Raw genomic sequence first — 25,600 nt, 5'->3', positions numbered from 1 at the left:
CAGCTCAAAAGATGTTGCATTAAATTTAAAGGATCCACAGCATCCTGAGCATGTCTTGGGAACGATATATTTATCTGTTGTCCTATCTCAGAAGGACAGTGTCTGCATGGAAACGGTGAGTCACTTTATAAGCGGAATCATTAGGAGCAAATAATAGACATTCATACTTTCACCAATAATGCTGCGGATGTTTGAGGATGTGCGTCACATGTTCTGATATTCAATAAATGTGAATTACACAATTACAGAAAGAGTGAATACACATTGTACATGCATGTGCAGCTTGTATGTCTTATGGTTTTTAATGATAATGTATGTAAAGCTATGTGGAATAAGATAATGCTATATAAGAAAAGCATAATCTAATCTGGAGAATCTAGAGAAGCTGCTACAACATCGCTTTACAGACAGTATCATCTCTGTCCCTACTGGGACTCACAATTTAAAGTTCCTATGTGTATGTCTTTGGAGTGTGGGAGGAACCAGAGTACCAGGAGGGACATCCATGCAGACATTGGGAGTACACAAACTCCTTGCAGATGTTGTCCTTAGGTCCCAAGTGTTGCAAAGCATTACTGGTAACCACCAAGCCACCGTGCAGCTGGTCTTTAAATTGTAACCGAGATTCAGTAGCATGTAAACGTTTGGGCACCCCTGGTCAAAATTACTGTTATTGTGAATAGTTAAGCAAGTTGAAGATGAAATTATCTGTAAAAGGACTAAACTTTAAGATGACACATTTCATTTTTATTTTAGGCAAAAAAAAATATTTTTTCATATTTTACATTATAAAAATTACTAAAAGGAAAATGGCCTAATGCATAAGTTTGGGCACCCTGCATGGTTAGTATCTAGTAGCACCCCAGTTTTGAAAGTATCACAGCTTTTTTTTTTAAACGCTTTTTGTAGCCAGACAAGAGTCTTTCAATTCTTGTTTGAGGGATTTTCATCCATTTGTCCTTGGAAAATTCTTCCAGTTCTGTGAGATTCCTGGGTTGTCTTGCATACACTACTTATTTTGAGGTCTTGCCACAGATTTTCAATGATGTTCAGATCAGTGGACAGTGAGGGCCATTGTAAAACCTTCAGCTTGCACCTTTTGAGGTAGTGTATTGTGGATTTTGACGTGTGTTAGGATCATTATCCACTTGTAGAAGCCATCCTCTTTTCAACTTCAACTTTTTTGATGTTCACATCAAGAATTTGTTGAAATTTCATTGAATCCCATCTTTCCTCTTTCTGTGAAATGTTACCCGTGCCATTGGCTACATCACATCCCTAAAGCATGATTGATCAGCCCACATGCTTAATGGTTGTCGACATGTTCTTTTCATGAAATTCTGTGCCATTTTTTCTCCACACATACCTTTGATCTTTGTGGCCAAAGAGTTCTATTTTAACATCATTGGTCCACAGGACTTGTTTCCTAAAATGCATAATTTTTGTTTAGATGTTCTTTTGCATACTTCTGATGAAGAATTTTATGGAGAGTTTTTCTTCCGATCACTCTTCCATAAGGGCCATATTTGTGCAGGTGCCTCTGAACAGTAGAACTGGCACAAGTCCAGAGTCTGCTAAATCTTTTTGAAAGTCTTTTGCAGTCAAGGGTGGGTCCTGATTTTCCTCTCTTTAGCCATCCTATGAGCAGGTCTCACTGAAATTTTGCTTGGTCTTCCATACATTATCTTGACCTCCAGTGTTCCTGTTAACTGCCCTTTCTTACTTACATTTCGAATTGAGAAAAAGGCAACTTGAAAATGCTTTGCTATCTTCTTATAGCCTTCTCCAGCTTTGCGGGCCTCCATCATTTTCATTTTCGTAGTGCTAGGTAGCTGCTTAGAAGAACCCATGGCTGCTGTTTTTTGGCAAAAGGTTAGAGGAGGCTGCGTTTTTATAAAGCTGGAAAATTTGCATCACCTGGCCTTTCCTAACGATGATCATGAACATGCCACAGCCCTAACAGGCTAATTAAGATCTGAAACCTTTGTCAAAGTTATCTGAGCACACACATTTCCAAGGCCGCCCAAACTTTTGCATCAGCCCATTTTCCTTTTTGTAATTTTTAAAATGTAAAAAAATTCCATATATTTTCTTCTTTTGCATAAAATACAAAGGAAATGTGTCATCTTTAATTTTAGGCCTTTTAGAGATGATTTCATCTTCAATTTGCTTAACTGTTCACAATAACAGTAATTTTGACCAGTGATGCCCAAACTTTTACATGCAACTGTAACTCTGTGGCTTGATCTCTAAGGCAGGCAGATATTCTGAAGGATTTTTTTGTGATATCCACAAAGGGGAGTGTTTGTCACTGGGTGATAATGGGTGATCTATGTCAAATGGGTGCAGCAGGAACTGACACAGACATGCTGGTAACCTTCTTAAAAAATAGAATGTTGGCCTTCTACTGCAATCATAGCTGAATCTTACAAGTAATGAAGGATAACCGGCACTAGACAACAATCACAAACCTCCATGTGAGCATAGGATTCAGCTTGCGGACTGATTGCTTCTTACACCGAAGACCCACAGGTGCATGTACACCCTGACAGATGAGGTCATTCAGAAATGCAAATAAAAGGATGAAGGATGGCACTCTGTGGTCTGTGATCAGTTAAAAAGTCCTTTATTAATTGCACAAAGGAGACAGGTACGAACCCATTGAAGCACAGTGTTAACACAAAATGGCCATTGTTTACACGGTGACCCGCGCTCCCCCATCTCTATGTCTCCTTTGTGCAATCATTGAAGGAATTTTTACCGATCACAGACGATGGAGTGCCACCCTTCATCCTTTTATCTGCATAGCTGTATCTTATATTATCGCATATTTAAACCAATAAAAATGTTTTACTGTTATCTTTATGAAAAAATAATTAATGTAATATTAATGACAACATCCATGATGGTCTAGAGCAGTTAGTGGTTTAATCGTAACATCCCTTGTGGCTAGGATTGTTAAACGGTGGAGATAACATCACTTGCGGTCTACTGCTGAGAAAGGCTTAGTATTAAATTCCATCTTAGCCCTGGGTGGTGATATGGGTTAAAGGACCACTCCAGCATTTTTTCAGCACTATAGTGGTGCCACTAACCTAAGTTTACTGCCCCTAGCCTAGTCTTATACTTGATATTTCCCAACCACCTTCTTCTTCTATTATCTATTATCGGCACCAGTCAGTCTTCTGCAGGTTGTGACTTGCTGGATTTGTCCAGTGTTTGCTGGAGCGAGTCAGACGTTACAACTCAATGTAAGTCTATGAGAATCAGAATGAGGCCAGAACGTGGCATTTAGACTTTTATTGAGAGCTTGTGACCGTTACCGCTGACTTCCGGCCAATCAGAAGTTGCGGTCACAAGAGGATGGCGTGGGACCGGAGGGGTGCAGAATATGGCAGCTGGCAAGTATAAGACTAGGGAAAGGGAACTTAGATTAATGGCACCACTCCAGCGCTGGAATAAAAAACAACAACTCTGGAGTGGTGCTTTAAAGATAACAAGAGGCAATGCAAACTCGGCAGAGTGGCCTCCTACCTGTTCTGGATCCCTGTTCAGCTGAATAGTCTATATGCCCATCCCTGCTCTGAAGGCATAGATGGTTGGCTTACAACATGTAGATATCTGTTGAAGGGGCTGGTTAGGGCTTCTGAAGTTGAGGACCTTCAGGAGACAACTTTCTAATAAATGTTGAGTCTATACAAATTGTGCATTAGAATGGGTTCACGCATTTGGCACACGTCAGTGGCTCCGTTAGGGCTTTCACCTGAAGCCCTGAAAAATGGAGGATCTGCTGACAGGACCATTGACTTTATTGAAGATGAAGTCCCTTTGTGTATTCAACAACATCCGCTTTTTTTCAAGTGGGTACAAAAATGCAGTCAACCATATCCTTGTGAAAAAGGCTTTCTTTTCATTCCTAGGGGTAGAGGGAGACTGTTTCAGAATGTTGAAGGATACTAACTTATATTTAGAAACAAGCTGTATAGCTTTGTTAGTTTTCATGGGACGCATTGTGGCCATTGCTTAGAAACAAATGCTTCAGACACCATTGTTCACATGTCTAAGAGCAACTGATATAAAAACACTTCTACAGATACATATGAACGTATACGATATATATTGGTATGTATGATGGATTCCAGCTGTGGGTGACATGACTCTTGTCCTACAGGGAGATATTGAACTTGTTTGATAAAACACAGCCTAGATCTTAAGTTAACATGATACAATTGTTGATGTCATCCATAACACTAAATTAACCTTTTTCACAGCCTTTATCAATGCTCAAGTCATCTGAGCCGGTAAGCAGCGTGTAACCTGTAAAGTCTATAGCCATTCCCACTGTTGCCAAGTTGCAATCCATTAACGCATGATTATGTGTGTCTCATTGTGAAATTCATTGCATGAAATTATTTCACAAAATCACTAGCAACTACTAATGCATGTTCTGTCGTATATGAAAATTTACTTTGCAGTTTATTAAGTTTTCCTGCTTTTTGGTGACCAGTTTTGAAGGCTTCTAGCAGTTTCGAAATAAGATGGCCCCTTGCCAAGTCATCTGGGGATGGGACAGATATTATATTCCTGTTAAAGGGGCTGTATTAATTAGACAACCCACTTTTAAATGGGTCCATCTTCTCTAATCCCAGCTATTTTCCCCATGCATTGCTCCTATGGGGCAGCTGCTCAGTAATAATCATGATCTGAAATCCATTCACATTTTTGGAATGTATGGAGGGATCAGGAGTCACGTTCTGGCTCACAGTGTGTGGTTCTGATCAGTGAATCTCCCTCTAAAATGTGCGTATAGATGCGTCCTCCTTCCTTACCTTTCTTTTTGGCTTGACGTATCCTGAGGTGAGTGGATCAAGATAAACAGCTTTGAAAAAATATATTTTATGCTACTCTGTTGGGCCCCATGAGCATTTCAAGGTCATCTTGCCAAACTCATCTGGGAATATCTTGAGCCAATAATTTCTTCAGAAGACAACCTCTTTACATCTTTGTAAATTATTGCATTAAGATCTTCAAAAGAACACTGCATCTGACAGAAAGTAGAAAATTAAGCTTTAGACCTGTAACGTTAAAAGTGTTGTCCAAGACTTGTATATTGATGACCTATCCACAGGATAAGTCATCAATATCTGTTCAGTGGGAGTGTGACAACCAGAACAATGCCAATAAACTATTTCTGGTGCTACCGGATGTGCTCAGTTGTGGAGCAAAACTATACAGCTCCGCAACTGCACAGTGGCCACAGCCGAGTGCTGCACATCGACCACTTACTGATTCGTATATACAGTTGATGGAGCTGTACAGCTCTACAATTGGGCATGTGTGACTGCCATCAGCACTGGTAATAGCTGATTGGTAGTGGTGCCGGATGTCACACCCCCAATGAACAGTTATTGTTGACCTATCCTAAAGATATGCAATCAACATCTCAGACAACCCCTCACATCTAAGTAAAAAAGTAGAATTTTAAAGAATGGGCTTCACATTTATTCTGGATGGTGTACTGTGATATTAGTCGTCAAATTGTGGTTCCTATGTTTTATAGGCATAGAAGAATACACTTTGTTCAAAATGCTAAATATTTGTTGTGTCCTGTCTATACTTAATAACAAGGAGTTAGTAACATTGGCTTTAATAATTGGCAAATTCACCCAAATTTCAAAAAAGAAAAATTGTTTTAAACTCATAATAAGGCTGGAGACACATAACGACTCGTGTCATACGACAGCAATTCTTAGACATGTCACACCGACAAAATCATTTGTGTGAGTCGCTGTTACATGACTATTTTTTTGTTGGGAGTTTTCTGTAAAACAAACCCAGCTAAATAGAAGACGAGTCGAATGCAAATCGTAGTCATAGACATACATTGGAAGGAAGAGGATTGTTGGTCTTAGTACCAACTTATCCACCATTCAATAGAAATCCAAGGCAAGAAAACCCCTAAACAATACTTTTCTTGACTTAGGATTACGTTGCCTATATTTTTTGTTTTTAATTGTTTTACAATTCATTGTAGCTTCTCTAGTTTTCATGAATGTTCATAGTATAGAAATAGAAATTTTTTTGTAGCTGATGAAAAAAAGTTCAGTTTTTACTTAAAGTTATTTCTTTCATCCAGAAGAATAGGATGGTCAGAGTACAATAAGGTGACTGGAAATCCCACCTCTATGCAAGAAGAAAGAAGACATTCTTGACGAGCTGATCAAATGTCTTGCTTGAATAGGGAGGTTACATTGTATAGCTGTGGATTTATCCTTGACATAAGCTGCAGTATCTTTACTTAGAAAGGGCATTACAATGTAGGCTTCTAACTAGATAAAAGATACAAAAAACGGAGCTCTTTGAAGCAACAGCAAACATAAGTCTAGATTGGAAACATCCATTCTTTTTTTTCCCCGAAGATTTCTATAAGCAAGCTGTTTTACTGTAGCCTTTGCAATAACCTTAGTTAACACATTGATAACAGGTTTGAAGCTTTTGACACCTCCAGTGCCAATGCATGGATCAATGTTCGTTTGTGTTGTACACTTGTGTAGTGCAGTTGTATTTGCTGAATGAGTCAAGCATTGTGATGTGGTTGCTTTCTGTGTACATTCATGCATGACTATTCTCCTCATTCGGTCAGAGGGTTTCGCCAAGTACTGGTCTATAAGGGCATATTCAGGGTAACTGTGGTTTGCTGCATTTTTTATGTAGTATTTGTATGTGTCAGACACAGTAGAAGATACTACAGTTTTGACAACTAACTCTGATTGACACATCGCAGCCAGCTTTATTCAGAAATGAAATCAATAGTCTATTTTTACATAGAGCGGGTTACTGGAAAATTCATTCCATACAATTTCCTGTTTGGAAAAGTTAATTTAACAATTCCTGATACTAAAAAAAGTAACTTTATGTTATCTGATAAAGAAATGGATTATGTCATTAGGATAAACCATCATTTGTATCTTTATATGATATTCCAGTGTTGTTAAAAGGTTTTATATTAGTTATTCATTTGTTTTTCTATTAGTTATGCAAAAGTTAACAAAGTAAAAAAATATTAATATTAAAATTAAATTGAGAAACTTTAAATAATACTTTATAAAGACCAGTAGCGTGCATTTAATATTTCATTAATCTTCTATCTGAGACTAGAAAAGAAATGATACTATGGAAGAAAAGTTGTTTTCTTTTAACTCTTTAAGTTAGTATGACAGTTTTCTTTCCCTGCGGAATGTGCATATTGTAGATTCAGACTGAAGGCAGCAAAACCACAAGAGAACATATAGAAACAATAAGTAAAGAAGCACATATGAAACAAATCCGAATACGTGTTAAATATTGATGAGCGAACGTGCTCGGATAACGTGTTATCTGAGCATGCTCGAGTGTTATCCAAGTATCTTGGGCGTGCCCGGATAATATATTTGAGTCTCTGCTGCTACATTTTTTGCAGCAGTAGACAGCTGCAATACATGTGGGGATAGCCAAACAAACAGGCAATCCCTGCATGTGTTGCAGTTCTCGAACAGCAGCGAGACATGCAGCCACGGTGACTCGAACGTAGTATTCAAGCACGCCGAAGATTCTCTTTTGGCACTTGAGCAAGCTCAGATAACACCTTAATCGAGCACTCTCGCTCATCACTAATGTGCACTCGTTTTGGATATGTCTAATATGTCTAACTAGTAGAACCTCCTTTCAAAAAGAGCGCTTGTCTAATGCCGCAAAACATGGAGCTGCAGAGACTCAAATATATTATCCAAGCACACCCAAGATACTCGGATATCACCCGAGCATGCTTGGAAAACGTGTTATCCGAGCATGTTTGCTCATCACTAGTGTTAAACCTTAGATTTCTCAAACTTTTACTGTGATTATAGCTTTACATTCCCTTTCCATTCTCTCTAGTAGCTTCATCAGATAATCAACTGCTTTGGCTTCCAGTGAATAGGTATGTATCACTTGTTGAATCATCTGCCTTCAAAAAGTGTTTGCGATCATCAGGTGTGTTTTGAAGAGGCAGTGCTGGTATGCAGTCCTGTAAAGTGTTGAATAATATTCCATAGCTGTTCAGAAAATTGCAAAAACCAGTCAACTAAGCAAAGAGAAATGACAGTCCATCATTACTTTAGGTCTATCAATCAAGAAATTGCTAGAACTTTGAAGGTCACCTCAATTACAGTCATGAAAACAATCAATCGCTATGTTGAAACTGGCTCTTATGAGGACTGCCCTAGGAAAGGAAAACTAAGAATTACCTATGCTGCAGAGGATAAGTTTATCAGACTCACCAGTCTCAGAAACTGGAAATTACCCTCACCTCAGATAACAGGCCTTATAAATGATACACAGACATCAGACACAACTCAACATCAGTCTGCAGGAGACTGCAAAGAAGCCACTGCTGAAGACTGCGGACAAGAAGAAGAGACACACAATGACTGTATATCAGATTAGTGCAAATCTGTACTGTGGTCTGTTGAGTTACAGTTTGAGATTTTGGTTCTATGTCTTTGTGAGATGTATAAAAGGCATGCAAATGGTTTATACATGTGTGGTGCCCATGTTAAAGCGTGCAGGGGGAGTTATGATGGCGTGGTGGTAATTTGCTGGAGACACTGTTAGTGATTTATTTCAAATTCAAGGCACGCTTACCCAGAATGGCTACCACAGCATTCTGCAACAACCTGCCATCCTCTCTGTTTGCACTTAGCGGGACAAACATCCAAAGCACATCTCCAGACTATGTAAGGGTTATGCGACCAAGAAGAAAATGATGGAATGATGCGTCACAAACACCTGAGCTCCACCCAATTCAGTGGGTTTGTGATGAGTTGAACACAGAGTGAAGGAAAAGCAGATAACAAATGCGCAGCACATCTGGGAACTCCTTTAAGACTGCTGGAAAGCCATTAAGGGAAATTATCTGATGAAGTCGCTTTCGAGAATTTCAAAGGTGTGAAAGGCTATAATCGCAGTGAAAGGGTGGAACTCTCAGGTGTCTATGATACAACAGGTATTCTGGTTTGTTTCACAATATATTTCTTTACTCCTTGTTTCCATATGTGTTCTTTTGTGATTTTGCTGCCTTCAGTCTGAATCTACAATGTGTACATTCCAATAAGAACAAGGAAAACCATTGTATGAGCAGGTGTGTCCAAACTTTTGACTGGTACTGTGCATGTTACTTTAAAACCCTTTGTTAAATAGTATAATACGCTGTAGGTTTTTTCACATATCATTCAGAGGACCATTTTGGCCTTTTCACTCACAGTAATCAGTGTTCATTGCTTTTTAACTGCCCTGAATACGTTATACTGATTAGGCCTTAACAAGGAATGAAGATCCCTCTGGCCGTTGTGGTGTTCATTGGAAAAATCATTACTACAATATATTTTGTTTGCAGAACATGGTTATAAAGAAGAATTGGAAAAGATCAAGTAAGGTAAATTGTGGTAGTTGGGTAGTTAATTTCAACATTGCAATTAGATAGTTTACACACACAGGTTATGCAAGTCATTTTTATTTGTCTCTATGTATATTATTACTATTCTCAAGATCTTCTTAGAGACATTCAATAAAAAGGTTCCTCATTACATATGAAGTTAGAGAGATCTTCCAGTCATCATATTGTACATTTCTAATTTCCCTGGTAATAGGATTTCACTGACAAATGGACCTGGAAAAGTTGAGGTAGGCTTTTTTCAAACATCAGTATTTCTATGCCAAAACCAGGAGTGTCTCCAAAACGCAGAACAGATGTGAATCTTTCAATTATAATTTTTCTCTAAAAGTTCCACTCCTAGTTTTGACATACAAACACTGATGCAAAATACTAACCAAATACTGATGTGTGAAAAAGCCCTTGAGATGTATAAATCAATTTGTTTCATTTTGACAGTAAATAAATTAAATATTTTACAACTGCTAATATACCTTCCCCATTCTCCTTCCAACTATGCAGGAAAAGATAATTAAATGGAATTTCCAGCTTAAACAAAAAATTAGCCAGACGAGTAAATTAGCAGCCAAAGTTTGAGTCATTTTTCCTTTAGCTACACTTTTATTCCTTTTTTAACACCCACATTCACATCCATACACACATACATACACACAAATATACACATACATAGATGTACTTGCACACATACAGTTGTGCTCAAAAGTTTACATACCCTTTTGCTCTCTTGGCCTTTTTTCAAGGAATAGAAATGATAATACCAAAATGTTTTATAAAAAAACAACAACTTTGGCTCAATGATATTGAGATCAGGAGACTGAGATGGCCACTCCATGTAACAACTCTGCTGGCATCACGGCATGACCTCGCATCTCTCACACTATCTTACCCACTGCTCCAGGTCATGATGTGGTTTCTGTTTCATGCCAGCTCCATGTTCTGTGTCTCTGCTCTCTGCAGCTTCATGGCTGTGTGTATAGGGGGGCGGCACCTGAACTCTCTGGTTCTTATAGGAATCAGGTACATCTGTCTAATCTATTCCTGACCAATTGCCAGGAGGCCTCCAGTATATAGTGCAGCTCCACCCAGTGGTCTGGGCCTGTGCAATGTTTTAGCTCAGTTAGTGTTTAGCTTCTGAGTTTGCCAGGCCTCGCTTTGTGTTACTCCCTCTCTGGAGGCTTTTCTCTGTGCTATTGCCTTGATCTTGTTGTCCGCCCTCCAGGAGGCAGAATATCCTGGTCCCTGTGTCTTTGTCCTTGTTTCTTGTCTTGTTCCATTTCCTTGTCTGAACTTAGTCTTATCTCGGTCTCCTTGTCTGTGGCTTCTTTCCCTGCTGTGTCTTTCCTCGTGTTCTCAGTCTGCTTACACTCCGCACTCTTGCGGCTCTGCCTGCTCTGTACCTTTGTAGCTTTACCTCTGCTCCACAGTTCTGCTCCTTTCTACTCTGCTTATCTTCTGTTGCTGCAGTTATCCCTTGCTGCAGCTCCTCTCCACATTCCTTGTGGCTCCGCTCTGCTTTGCTGCAGAAACCTCTCGCTGCAACTCCTCTCCATATTCCTTGCGGTTCTGCTCTGCTTAGCTTTTGTTGCTACACTATCTCTTGCTGCTCTACCATTCTTATCCGCAGCCTTGCGGTTCTCTTCCTGTGTGAACAGGTCCCAACCTGTTCCTTCATATCTCATTCCTTTCTGCTTGTTTCCTTTCCTGCACCTCTTGTGTGAACAGGTTCCTACCTGTTCCTTCATATTTCATATCCGTTCCTGCACCTCCTGTGTGAACAGGTCCCTACCTGTTCCTCCACACTACATATCTGTACCTGCACCTCCAGTGTGAACAGGTCCCTACCTGTTCCTTCATAAACCACATCAATCAGTCCTGTGTTCTCTGCCATGCCTTCCAATCCAGTGTTCCTGCCAGTCCTGCCGTTCCTGCTGTGCCTTCCAGTCCTGTATTCCTGCGTCCTAGCCAGTCCTGTGTTTCCTGCCATCCCTGCCAGTCCTGTGTTCCTGCGAGCCCTGTGTTCTGCCGTGTCTCTGCCAGCCCTGTGTTCTCTGCCGTGTCTCTGCCAGCCCTGTGTCTCAGCCGTGCCAGCCTACTCGTCTGAGTTTCAGCCGTGCTCTTCTGCCAGTCCTGCCTGATGCCCGCACCAATCCTGGTGTTCCTGTCTCCCAAGTGGGATCAGCAGTCACAGCCAGACACCACCCTGGAGTAGCACCTGGCAGCTGCCTGCTGCACAAGCCTGACCTCACCATCAGAGGCTCCAGTGAAAACCCAGGCAGCTGTCATAGTCACGCCCCTTCCAGGGTAGTCTGGTTTGTGGCACAGTGGGGCCACAAACCCTCCGAGCTCACGCCCACCAGTCAGGGCGTGAGCGTGACACTCCAGAACCTTCACTTTGTTCTGCTGTAGCCAATGGTCAACTTGGCCTTGTATTTTGGATCGTTGTCATGTTGGAAATTTGCCTCCAGTATTTGCTGATAACGTGCTGCATTCATCTTTCAACAAGTTTCCTGTGCCTTTGTAGCTCACACATGCCCAAAACATCAGCAATCCACCTCCGTTCTTTACAGTAGGAATGGTGTTCCTTTCATCATAGGCCTTGTTGACCTCTCTACAAATGCAACGTTTATGGTTGTGGCCAAAAAGTTCAATTTTGTTCTCATCACTCCAAATGACCTTGTTCTAGAAGTTTTGAGGCTTGTCTTTGTGCTGTTTTGCGTATTGTAGGCGAGATACTTTGAGGCATTTGCGCAGAAATGGCTTTCTTCTGGCAACTCGACTATGCAGCCCATTTTTCTTCAAGTGCCTCCTTATTGTGCATCTTGAAACAGCCGCACTGCTAGTTTTCAGAGAGTCCAGTATTTCAGCTGATTTTATTTGTGGGTTTTTCTTTGCATCCCGAACAAATTCCCTGGCAGTTGTGGACAAAATTTTTGTTGGTCCACCTGACCATGGTTTTTGTTATGACCCCAATGGCAGAGGTTCTCAAAAGTACATACCAAGTCTGCAAACACAAAAAAAACAGCTCTTAGGGCAGTGGTAACTGGGCTGACCATATATCTAATCCTAGCACCACAAATAGCAGCAGCCGGGGAACGTGCCTACGTTGGTTCTAGACGTCTCGCGCCAGCCGGAGAACTAACTAACCCTAGAAGGGAAAAGATAGACCTTTCTTGCCTCCAGAGAAAAGACCCCAAAAGTTGGATACAAGCCCCCAACAAATAATAACGGTGAGGTAAGGAGAAAAGACAAACGTAAGAATGAACTAGATATTTAGCAAAGAGAGGCCCACTGACTAATAGCAGAATATAGTAAGATGACTTATACGGTCAGCAAAAACCCTATCAAAATTTCCACGCTGGATATTCAAGAACCCCCGAACCGTCTAACGGCCCGGGGGGAGAACACCAGCCCCCTAGAGCTTCCAGCAAAATCAGGAATCACATTTAGTACAAGCTGGACAAAAAATAAGAGCTATGCAAATAACCAAAAAACAAGGAAGCAGGACTTAGCTTAATTTTGCAAGATCCAGGACCAGCAGACAGGAGCAAACAGAAAAGAACTGATTACAACGATGCCAGGCACAGGACTGAGAATCCAGGAAGTTTATATAGCAACACCCCTGGACTAACGACCCAGGTGGGTGCCAAACTGAGGAAAGACAATCCCAGAGTCATATCACTAGTGACCACAAGAGGGAGCCAAAAAAGTCTAATTCACAACAGTACCCCCCCTTTAAGGAGGGGTCACCGAACCCTCACCAAGACCACCAGGGCGATCAGGATGAGCAGCGTGAAAGGCACGAACTAAATCGGCCGCATGCACATCAGAGGCAACCACCAAGGAATTATCCTCCTGACCATAGCCCTTCCACTTGACCAGATACTGAAGCCTCCGCCTGGAGAGACGAGAATCCAAGATCTTCTCCACCACGTACTCCAACTCGCCCTCAACCAACACCGAAGCAGGAGGCTCAACAGAAGGAACCACAGGTACAATGTACCGCCGCAACAAAGACCTATGGAACACGTTGTGAATGGCAAACGACAACGATCCAAGCGAAAGGACACAGGATTAAGGATTTCCAATATCTTGTAAGGACCGATGAAGCGAGGCTTAAATTTAGGAGAGGAGACCTTCATAGGAACAAATCGAGAAGACAGCCATACCAAATCCTCAACACGAAGTCGGGGACCCACACCGCGGCGGCGGTTGGCAAAACGTTGAGCCTTCTCCTGTGACAACTTTAAGTTGTCCACCACATGATTCCAGATCTGCTGCAACCTATCCACCACGGAATCTACCCCAGGACAGTCAGAAGGCTCCACATGTCCCGAGGAAAAACGAGGATGGAAACCAGAGTTGCAAAAAAATGGCGAAACCAAAGTAGCGGAACTAGCCCGATTATTAAGGGCAAACTCAGCCAACGGCAAGAAGGTCACCCAATCATCCTGATCTGCAGAAACAAAACACCTCAAATAAGCCTCCAGAGTCTGATTAGTTCGCTCCGTTTGTCCATTAGTCTGAGGATGAAAGGCAGACGAAAATGACAAATCAATGCCCATCTTAGCACAAAAGGATCGCCAGAACCTGGAAACAAACTGGGATCCTCTGTCAGACACAATATTCTCAGGAATGCCGTGTAAACGAACCACATTCTGAAAGAACAAAGGAACCAGATCGGAAGAGGAAGGCAGCTTAGGCAAAGATACCAAATGGACCATCTTGGAAAAGCGATCACATACCACCCAGATGACAGACATGCCCTGAGACACCGGAAGATCTGAAATGAAATCCATGGAAATGTGTGTCCAAGGCCTCTTCGGGACAGGCAAGGGCAAGAGCAACCCGCTGGCACGAGAACAGCAAGGCTTAGCTCGAGCACAAGTCCCACAGGACTGCACAAATGACCGCACATCCCGTGACAAGGAAGGCCACCAAAAGGACCTAGCCACCAGATCTCTGGTGCCAAAAATTCCCGGATGCCCTGCCAACACCGAGGAATGAACCTCGGAAATGACTCTGCTGGTCCACTTATCAGGAACAAACAGTCTGTCAGGTGGACAAGAGTCAGGTCTACCAGCCTGAAATCTCTGCAACACACGTCGCAAATCCGGAGAAATGGCTGACAGGATAACTCCCTCTTTGAGAATACCAACTGGTTCTGCGACTCCAGGAGAGTCAGGCACAAAGCTCCTTGAAAGAGCATCAGCCTTCACATTCTTTGAACCTGGTAAATACGAGACCACAAAGTCAAAACGGGAGAAAAACAATGACCAGCGGGCCTGTCTAGGATTCAGGCGTTTAGCAGACTCGAGATACATCAGATTTTTGTGATCAGTCAAGACCACCACACGATGCTTAGCACCCTCGAGCCAATGACGCCACTCCTCAAATGCCCACTTCATGGCTAACAACTCCCGATTGCCAACATCATAATTCCGCTCAGCAGGCGAAAACTTCCTAGAGAAAAAAGCACATGGTCTCATTACAGAGCAACCAGGGCCTCTCTGCGACAAAACGGCCCCTGCCCCAATCTCAGAAGCATCCACTTCAACCTGAAAGGGAAGTGAGACATCAGGCTGGCACAAAACAGGCGCCGAAGTAAACCGGCGCTTCAACTCTTGAAAAGCTTCCACGGCTGCAGGAGCCCAGTTAGCAACATCAGAACCTTTCTTGGTCATATCCGTCAAAGGTTTAACAACGCTAGAAAAATTAGCGATAAAACGACGGTAGAAGTTAGCAAAACCCAAGAACTTCTGAAGACTCTTAACTGACGTGGGTTGAGTCCAATCATGAATAGCTCGGACCTTGACTGGGTCCATCTTTACCGCAGAAGGGGAAAAAATAAAACCCAAAAAGGGAACCTTCTGTACTCCAAAGAGACACTTTGAGCCCTTAACAAACAAAGCATTCTCACGCAAAACCTGAAACACCATCCTGACCTGCTCTACATGCGAGTCCCAATCATCAGAAAAAAACAGAATATCATCCAGATAAAAAATCATAAATTTATCCAGATGCTTCCGGAAAATATCATGCATAAAGGACTGAAACACTGAAGGAGCATTAGAGAGCCCGAAAGGCATCACCAAGTACTCAAAATGACCTTCGGGCGTATTAAATGCAGTTTTCCATTCATCTCCTTGCTTAATGCGCACAAGGTTGTACGCACCACGAAGATCTATCTTGGTGAACCACTTGGCACCTTTAATCCGGGCAAACAAGTCCGACAACAGAGGCAAAGGATACTGAAATTTAACAGTGATTTTATGCAGAAGCCGATAGTCAATACAAGGTCTCAAAGATCCGTCCCTCTTGGCCACAAAAAAAAATCCCACACCAAGAGGGGAAGAGGATGGACGGATATGCCCCTTCTCCAGAGATTCCTTGATATACGAACGCATTGCGGTTTGCTCAGGTACAGACAGATTAAATAATCTTCCCTTAGGAAATTTACTACCTGGAATCAAATCTATAGCGCAGTCACAGTCCCTATGAGGAGGAAGAGCACTGGACCTGGACTCGCTGAATACATCCTGGTAATCAGACAAATACTCAGGAACTTCCGAAGGAGTAGAGGAAGCAATAGATACCGGCGGGGAATCACCATGAATTCCCTGACAGCCCCAACTTGACACAGACATTGCCTTCCAATCCAAGACTGGATTATGGGTCTGTAACCATGGCAGACCCAAAACGACCAAATCATGCATTTTATGCAGAACAAGAAAACGAATCACCTCCCGATGTTCAGGAGTCATGCTCATGGTTACCTGTGTCCAAAACTGCGGTTTATTTTCCGCCAATGGCGTAGCATCAATACCTCTAAGAGGGATAGGATTTACCAACGGCTCAAGAACAAAACCACAGCGCTTGGCAAACGACAGATCCATAAGACTCAGGGCAGCACCTGAATCCACAAACGCCATAACAGGGTAGGAGGACAATGAGCAAATTAAAGTCACAGACAAAATAAATTTAGGTTGCAAATTACCAATGGCGACAGGACTAACAACCCTAGTTAGGCGTTTAGAGCATGCTGATATAACATGTGTAGAATCACCACAGTAAAAACACAACCCATTCTGACGTCTATGATTTTTCCGTTCATTTCTAGTCTGAATTCTACCACATTGCATTAAATCAGGTGTTTGTTCAGACAACACCACCAGAGGATTCGCGGCTTTGCGCTCCCGCAAACGCCGGTCAATTTGAATAGCCAGCGCCATGGAATCATTCAGACCTGTAGGAATGGAGAAACCCACCATCACATTCTTAATGGCTTCAGAAAGGCCATTTCTGAAATTTGCGGCCAGAGCACACTCATTCCACTGAGTAAGCACGGACCATTTCCGAAATTTTTGGCAATACACTTCAGCTTCATCCTGACCCTGAGAAATAGCCAGCAAGGCTTTTTCTGCCTTAATTTCAAGATTGGGTTCCTCGTAAAGCAATCCGAGCGCCAGAAAAAACGCATCAATATTTGCCAATGCCGGATTTCCTGGCGCTAGCGAGAAGGCCCAATCCTGAGGGTCGCCCCGTAAGAAAGAGATAACAATTTTTACTTGCTGAGCTGAGTCTCCAGATGAACGGGGTCTCAGAGATAGAAACAATTTACAATTATTCCTGAAATTCCTAAACTTAAATCGGTCTCCAGAGAACAGTTCAGGAATAGGTATTTTAGGTTCAGACATTGGACTACTGGTAACAAAATCTTGTATGCCCTGCACACGAGCAGCAAGCTGATCCACACTTGTAATCAAAGTCTGGACATTCATGTCTGCAGCAAGCACAAGCCACTCAGAGGTAAAGGGGAGGAAAAAAGAGAGGAAAGAAAAAAACAAAAACAAAAAAAACTCAGACTTTCCTTTCTTGTAATCCCACTTCTGCAATGCATTAAACATTCAACCTTGGCCTGGCATACTGTTATGACCCCAATGGCAGAGGGTCTCAAAAGTACATACCAAGTCTGCAAACACACAAAAAAACAGCTCTTAGGGCAGTGGTAACTGGGCTGACCATATATCTAATCCTAGCACCACAAATAGCAGCAGCCGGGGAACGTGCCTACGTTGGTTCTAGACATCTCGCGCCAGCCGGAGAACTAACTAACCCTAGAAGGGAAAAGATAGACCTTTCTTGCCTCCAGAGAAAAGACCCCAAAAGTTGGATACAAGCCCCCAACAAATAATAACGGTGAGGTAAGGAGAAAAGACAAATGTAAGAATGAACTAGATATTTAGCAAAGAGAGGCCCACTGACTAATAGCAGAATATAGTAAGATGACTTATACGGTCAGCAAAAACCCTATCAAAATTTCCACGCTGGATATTCAAGAACCCCCGAACCGTCTAACGGCCCGGGGGGAGAACACCAGCCCCCTAGAGCTTCCAGCAAAATCAGGAATCACATTTAGTACAAGCTGGACAAAAAATAAGAGCTATGCAAATAACCAAAAAACAAGGAAGCAGGACTTAGCTTAATTTTGCAAGATCCAGGACCAGCAGACAGGAGCAAACAGAAAGGAACTGATTACAACGATGCCAGGCACAGGACTGAGAATCCAGGAAGTTTATATAGCAACACCCCTGGACTAACGCCCCAGGTGGGTGCCAAACTGAGGAAAGACAATCCCAGAGTCATATCACTAGTGACCACAAGAGGGAGCCAAAAAAGTCTAATTCACAACAGGTTTTGTTTTGACAGAGCCCCTAATTTTCTATTTGTTAAGTACAGTTTGAACGCTGATGACTGGCATTATCAATTCCTTGGATATATTTTTGTATCCCTTTCCTGCTTTATACAGTTCAACTACCTTTTACCGTAGATCCGTTGACAATTCTTTTGCTTTCCCCATGACTTACAATCCAGAAATGTCAGTGGCTGGATGAAAGATGCAAGAGTCTGTCTGGATCCCGGAAACTCACTCAACTTTTATGCACACACTGATTACAATCAAACAGGTCACAGGTGAAGATGTTACCTTTAGTAGCAATTCAAACCCATTTATGTCAACTTCTTTGCATGTTATAAGACAAAAATCACCAGTGTATGTGAACTTTTGATCAGGGTATTTTAGATGTTTTAGGTTGCCATTATGATTTAAAAAGAGAGAAAACAGTAGTTTGACAATAAATGGCTTCACCCAACCACTAACTATGAGTGGAGAAAAAGTGTTGGTGTTATCATTCATATGCTTTGAAAAAATGGCAATAAAGCAAAAATTCTGCCTGGGTGAGTGCCTCATGTTCTGCTGCATTTTCTACTGTACACCCTGCGTCAGGGAACCGTTTCAGGACTTAATCGTGAGTAAGCAGTTAACACTATTTCCACAGTGATCCAAACTGTGTAGGCCCATCCTTGGTAGTAATATCACTGACGGACTGTGTGAACTAAGATAGTAACCCGGTATATAACCGGCAGTCAGCCGATCACTTTATTTAAGCCATTAAGGATATTTTCATACATCAGGTTTTTCGTATCAGGCACAATCCAGCGGATTTTCAAAAAAATTGATCCGTTTTTTTCTCATAGAGTTGTATTAATGCCGGATTGTGCCTGATGTCCCAACGTTTCATCTGTTTTTTGCCGGATCTGGCAAAAATTGCCGGTCCGGCGGCCGGAGAAAATGTCCAGAGGAACTTTTTTTGATGCGGCAAAAAACCTGATGGCGCTGGAATCGGCGCCATCCGGCTTTTCTGACAATGGATGCCTATGTGAGGCGGATGCGCCGCATGACAATATCCGGAGTCCAGCCTCCAAACTGCGCATGCCCTGTTTTCTCTCTCTCTTTTTACTATTGATGCTGCCTATGCAGCATCAATAGTAAAAAGATATAATGTAAAATATAATAAACAAAATTAAAAAATCGTGATATTCTCACCTTCCGGCATCCCCTGCAGCCATCCCAATCTTCGCAATGCTCGCGATGCTTCTGGTCCCAGTAATGCATCGCGGCAATGACCCCAAATGACGTGCGGTCTCACGAGGTCATTACAGGTCATTGCCGCTATGCATTACTGGGACCGTGAGCATAGTGAGGAGCGGGAAGGCTGCCGGGGCCGCCGGAAAGTGAGAATATCATAATTTTTTATTTTTTTAATCAGTTTTTTACATTATATCTTTATCCCGGATCCGGAAGAAAAGCTGATCCAGCGTAATCAGTTTTTACACTAATTGTGCCGGATCCTGCAATCCATTCCGCCGCCGGATTATGCGTGATGGCGCGGCACGGATGTGTGAAAGTAGCCTAACTTAAGATTCCATCTTAAACGTCACGGTGACCATCTCTCTTGCTACCTAAAATGTCAAGCTTGTATGAAACACTTTGATACCATCACTATGGACTATGTATTGTGAAGTGAATACAGTAAAGACTTCCTTTTGATTACGTTAAAACCCTTATCAGAATTCATCCTTGAAACTGCGCACACACACACACTAAGAGGCTGTAAGGGCTCGGTGTGAGGGACACAGGGCTAGCACGCCACAATGCCGCCTGTGACATTCTTAATTCCTTTATTATTGGCCGGCCCTGGCACCTAAAGCATCTAGTCCCCCATGGACACTGCACACCCATACATATACTGTACATTCATACATATACACACACGCATTCACACATATCACTTTTATTTTATTTTTTTTACTCATTGCTCTCCTTTGCTGATGTTTTTCTACACCTTCTCATCCTTGTCTTCGTTATGACGGCACCCACCACGTTTTTTTTTTTTTGTCTTGCAATTTTTTGCTTGAGAAACCTTTATTGACCACACAGTTGTTTCATTTTTGTGAATAGAGACATTTGTGTCATGAATGTAACAGCTGCTTGATGCAGTAACATTTAGCATGCTTAAATTTAAAAATAAGGAATGTGCAGATACTTTTTTCATTTGACTGGAATTTTCCTGCTAACCAGACAACCCATTTTTAAAATATGTACTCCCACTTGTAAAATAAAAATAACAGATACACCGCCCCTGCATCCGTGCCATTCCAGCAATGTGGGGCTCATGTCACATTTTTATGCCATGTGAGCCCTACAGACAATCAGCAGCATATATTGGGCTGCTATGCTATTACTTCCGTCAGATGAACCTAGGACAAGCAGAAGTAATGAGACCGCAGAAGTACAGTCGGTGCCTCAAATTTTCTGCAGGTATCACATAGAATAACAAAGTTACATGAGGCCCTTGAAACCCAGTGCTGACATTTGTTATTTTATTTTACTGGGGGGAGGACTAATAATTTATAATTGTAAATGTCTAGAACACCTGCAATATTTTGGAGTTTTTAATTTTAAACAAGGTTGTGTTAAGTGCCACGAAATACGATATAGCTTCACAACTCTACTACTATTTTACATATACATGTATCCATTGTAAATGACTAATTCTTAAAAGAGTTATTCTTAAGTTTGAAAGTTATCCCCTAGAACCTTAATTGCTGGGTGTCCAATCACTGGGGTCCCCAGTGATCCCGAAACCTGGCGCTTTGATGAGACAGGGTGAATGGATCGCAGGTTAATGATGCACATTCTGCTCCACTCATTCTAATGGGAGTGCTGAAGATCAGATGAGTGCTTCACAATCTCCAGTAAAACTGACACTGCAGGCCCAATGTTGAGCTACAACCAAGTAATCCATTTACCTCATTCAAAAATGCACCTATGCTTCTATAAAATTCTAAACTGGGCAGTGTGATGAATGAATGATGAGATGCTGGCTTAGGCTAAGTTCACATTTGCGTATATGTACGCGGCGTATCATCTGCATGCGCAACCGATGCCAAAACGCATGTTTACGCAGGGTTTTTTATCCGCAGCAGCTTAGGCATGATGGCAAAAAAAAACACTGCGTGTGCATGCGTTTGTATGTGTTTTTGCCTGCGTTTGCGTTGTTTATGTGCATGCTTTCGATATTTCGTGTCTCAATGGGCATGTCCTAAAACAGTTCCTGGACATGTGCAGTCCTAAGTATGCAAGCGCATCGAATACATGCATACGCATGTCCTTGCGTAGCAGTGCGTTCCCATAGACAGTAATGCATTTTGATCCGCATGGCGGCGCATAATTGACGCCTCAAAAAATGCAACATGTTGCGTTCGCCGGACACCACGAAATGACGCATGCGAACGCATGTCCCTGAGTACACCATATTAAAGATATGTAGGCATGATGCATGCGGATCTATGCGGATCAAATGCTGCGCACAGATACGCAAATGTGAACCCGCCCTTAGTCTGTACATGGCGATTCAAGCTTATTGTGCCAAATACTAGTCGTTTAGTGTGATGGGATAGCCACCCCTGCAGAGGAGCCCATCGGTGAATTCACCAATTCCCCTGTGGACCAGGCCCAGCCTGAATGGAAGCCATTGCCCATGAGGAATGGGCTGAGATTCCTCAAAAATTCTTCCAGAAGCTGGTATCTGGCTGTGCATAATGATTGCAGCAGGTTATAACAGCCAAAGGAGCTCTACTAAGAACTTTTTACACTTGTCATAAAGGAGTTGAATAATTCTGTCATTAAAAGGGGCATTTTGTGTTGAATATGGAAAAGCCACTTGTCATATTAGTTGTGTTGAGCGATTTACATTCTTCTTGTTGGATTGATTTATTGCAAACAGAAGAAAGTTGGTAATTTTTGCTAATAAACTTAATCTGCAATGGGGGTTGAATCATTTTGTTTTCAACTCTACCGTTAACTTCCAGTGTAAAAAAAAACCTTAGAGGTTCCTTGTACAATAGACAAATACTCCAAAAGCTATACGTGATAAATGCGGTATTTAGTGTGACAAGGGAAAGTTGACACCAGCTGCAGCACGCACACAATCATCCTTTCCTGGTCCTCTTGTCTCAAAGTGATGAGCGTTGTCACATATAAAATGTGTATGATAAGGAGAAGAGAGACTCGGGCGCAGGACAAGTAATGATATAGTATTCCAAGGTAAAGATGGCTTAACAAAGTGATTTTGCTGTGATCATTATGGGATCATATTGGCGCAGGAGAGTTAATTCAAACGCCACAAAGAACTGAGGCCGAGTTGTCTTTTCTCATTTTGCCCAAGCCTTGATGGCACTAATGGCCTGTGTCTATGGAGAACTAGTTTCTCCTGACACTATGATAATGTGAGACGGTATTTACTGCTGAAATGAGAGGGATAAATAGCAGCTTCTGGACAGTAGAGAAGTAATTGCTGTTCAACTCTGCTTTAGTCGGTAGTGAATGTCTGTAACAAATGCTTTATAATTCCGAAACCATATATCATCCTGCCGCGCTAGACAAGGCAAGAACGTGATCATTTCTGAAAGTTAATGTTTTGGGGTATAACATTATTTATGCACTTAATAATTCAGGTCGCGGTAGAAGCTCAGACATTATTAATATATACTGCACGGTTTTACAAATAAATATGTGCAGCAGAATGAATAGAGCGATTATGACAGTCTGAAGTATACAAAATACTGTGACCGCAGACGAGGCACAGGCAAAAATGTGCTGGTGAGGAATAAATCAGCTTTCTTATAGGATGTTCTTTGCATAACTTTAAGTAAATATATTCTCATTATGTCAGAATTTGGCTTGAGTTGAGTGTTGGTTCATACTTCAGTAACAGATCTTTAAAGAGTCCCCATCATTTAAATTTTTATTTAATAAATGAGTAGTACACAGGAAAATAAGCAACTTTGTAATATAGTTGTTTGAAAAAGTATTTGCCCCTTCCTGATTTCCTATTCTTTTGTATGTTTGTCATACTTAAATGTTTCAGATCACCAAACAAATTAAAATATTAGACAAAGATAACACAAGTAAATACAAAATCCAGTTTTTAAATGAATGTCTTTATTATTAATGGAACAAGAAATCCAAACCTACAGGGCCCTGTGTAAAAAAGTGATTGCCCCTAAACCTAATAAATGATTGTGACACTCTTAGTAGCAACAACTGCATTCAAGCATTTGTGATAACCATCTTTTATAACGCTCTGGAGGAATTTTGGCCCACTCATTTTTGCAGAAGTATTGTAATTCAGCCACATTGGAGGATATCCGAGCATGAACTGCCTTTTAAAGGTCATGTCATAGCATTTCAATTGAATTAAGGTCAGGATTTTGACTAGTCCGCTCCAAAGTGTCAAGTTTGCTTTTCTTAAACCATTCAGAGATGGACTTGCTGGTGTGTTTTGAATCATTGTCCTGCTGCATAACCCAAAGTGCGCTTCAGCTTGAGGTCAAGGACAGATGGCCAGACATTCTTCTTCAGGATTTTTTAGTAGACAGCAGAATTCATGGTTTTATTTACCACAGTAAGGCTTCCAGGTCCTGAAGCAGCAAAACAGCCCCAGACCAACACACTGCCACCACTATATTTTACTGTTGGTATCATGTTTCTTTTCTGAAATGCTGTGTCACTTTCATGCCAGATGTAATAAGATATACACCTTCCAAAAAGTTCAACATTCGTCTCATCAGTCCATAGAGTATTTTCCTAGAAGTCTTGGGGATCATCAAGATGTTTTCTGGCAAAACGGAGACAAGCCTTAATGTTCTTATTGCTCAGCAGTGGTTTTCGTCTTGGAACTCTGCCATAAAGGCCATTTTTGCCCTGTCTCATGGTGGAGTCATAAACACTGACCTTAACTGAGGCAACTGACGCCTGCATTTCTTTGAATGTTGTTGTGGGGTCTTTTGTGACATCTAGTATGAGTCGTCACTGTGCCCTTGGGGTAATATTGGTCGGCCGGCCATTTTCCATGTTTTTGCCATTTGTGGCTAATGGCTCTCACTGTGGTTTGCTGGAGTCCCAAAGCATTATTAATGGCTTTACAACCTTTTCCTGACTGATAGATCTCAATTACTTTGTTTCTAATTTGTTCGTTCCAGAATTTGTTTGGAATGATGTCTAGCTTTTGAGGATCTTTTGGTCCACTTCACTTTGTCAGGTAGGTCCTATTTAAGTGATTTCATGATTGAGAAAAGGTGAGGAAGTAATCAGCTCTAGGTGCAGCTAGGGAAGTATGAGTCAGCTTCCCAAAGTTGAAATAAACCAAACTCAATGTTTTAACAGTGAGGGGAATCACTTTTTCACACAGGACTCTGTAGGTTTCTATTTCTTTTTCCCTTAACCCCTTTCTGACCTCGGACAGGATAGTACGTCCGAGGTCAGAAGCCCCTCTTTGATGCGGGCTCCGGCGGTGAGCCCGCATCAAAGCCGGGACATGTCAGCTGTTTTGAACAGCTGACATGTGCCCGCAATAGCGGTGTGTGAAATCGCGATTCACCCGCCGCTATTAACTAGTTAAATGCTGCTGTCAAACGCAGACAGCGGCATTTAACCAGCGCTTCCGGCCGGGCGGCCGGAAATGAGCGCATCGCCGACCCCCGTCACATGATCGGGGGTCAGCGATGCTTCTGCAGAGTAACCATAGAGGTCCTTGAGACCTCTATTGTTACTGATCGCCGGTAACTGTGAGCGCCACCCTGTGGACAGCGCTCATAGCACACCTGCATTTCTGCTGCATAGCAGCGATCTGATGATCGCTGCTATGTAGCAGAGGCGATTGAGTTGTGCCAGCTTCTAGCCTCCCATGGAGGCTATTGAAGCATGGCAAAAGTAAAAAAAAAAGTGAAAAAAATAAAAAAAATATAAAAGTTTAAATCACTCCCCTTTCGCCCCAATCAAAATAAATCAATAAAAAAAAATCAAACCTACACATATTTGGTATCGCCGCGTTCAGAATCGCCCGATCTATCAATAAAATAAGCATTAACCTGATCGCTAAACGGCGTAGCGAGAAAAAAATTAGAAACGCCAGAATTAAGGTTTTTTTGGTCGCCGCGACATTGCATTAAAATGCAATAACGATTTTTTTTTTTTAGCAAAGTTTGGAATTTTTTTCACCACTTAGATAAAAAATAACCTAGTCATGTTAGGTGTCTATGAACTCGTACTGACCTGGAGAATCATAATGGCAGGTCAGTTTTAGCATTTAGTGAACCTAGCAAAAAGCTAAACAAAAAACAAGTGTGGGACTGCACTTTTTTTGCAATTTCACCGCACTTGGAATTTTTTTCCCATTTTCTAGTACACAACATGGTAAAACCAATGATGTAATTTAAAAGTACAACTCG

General features: G+C 41.8%; 1 protein-coding gene across 6 annotated transcripts in view; it reads left to right on the top strand.

Annotated features, from left to right (window-relative positions):
- Positions 1 to 25,600, top strand: part of MCTP1 (multiple C2 and transmembrane domain containing 1) — a 1,325,457-nt gene that overhangs the window by 512,129 nt on the left and 787,728 nt on the right. For 3 of the 6 annotated variants that reach the window (XM_077289242.1, XM_077289280.1, XM_077289270.1), the window contains exons 5-7: positions 4 to 115; positions 4,272 to 4,301; positions 9,413 to 9,451. In XM_077289242.1, the coding sequence (XP_077145357.1) occupies positions 4 to 115; positions 4,272 to 4,301; positions 9,413 to 9,451 (181 nt within the window). The remainder of the gene's footprint in view (positions 1 to 3; positions 116 to 4,271; positions 4,302 to 9,412; positions 9,452 to 25,600) is intronic. The other 3 variants (XM_077289252.1, XM_077289288.1, XM_077289260.1) reach the window with 2 other exon arrangements.

This window comes from Ranitomeya variabilis, chromosome 1 (assembly GCF_051348905.1).
Source record: "Ranitomeya variabilis isolate aRanVar5 chromosome 1, aRanVar5.hap1, whole genome shotgun sequence".
NCBI classification, from domain to species: Eukaryota; Metazoa; Chordata; class Amphibia; order Anura; family Dendrobatidae; genus Ranitomeya; species Ranitomeya variabilis.
Note: the sequence above shows the minus strand (reverse complement) of the source record. Positions and strands in the feature narration are given on the sequence as shown.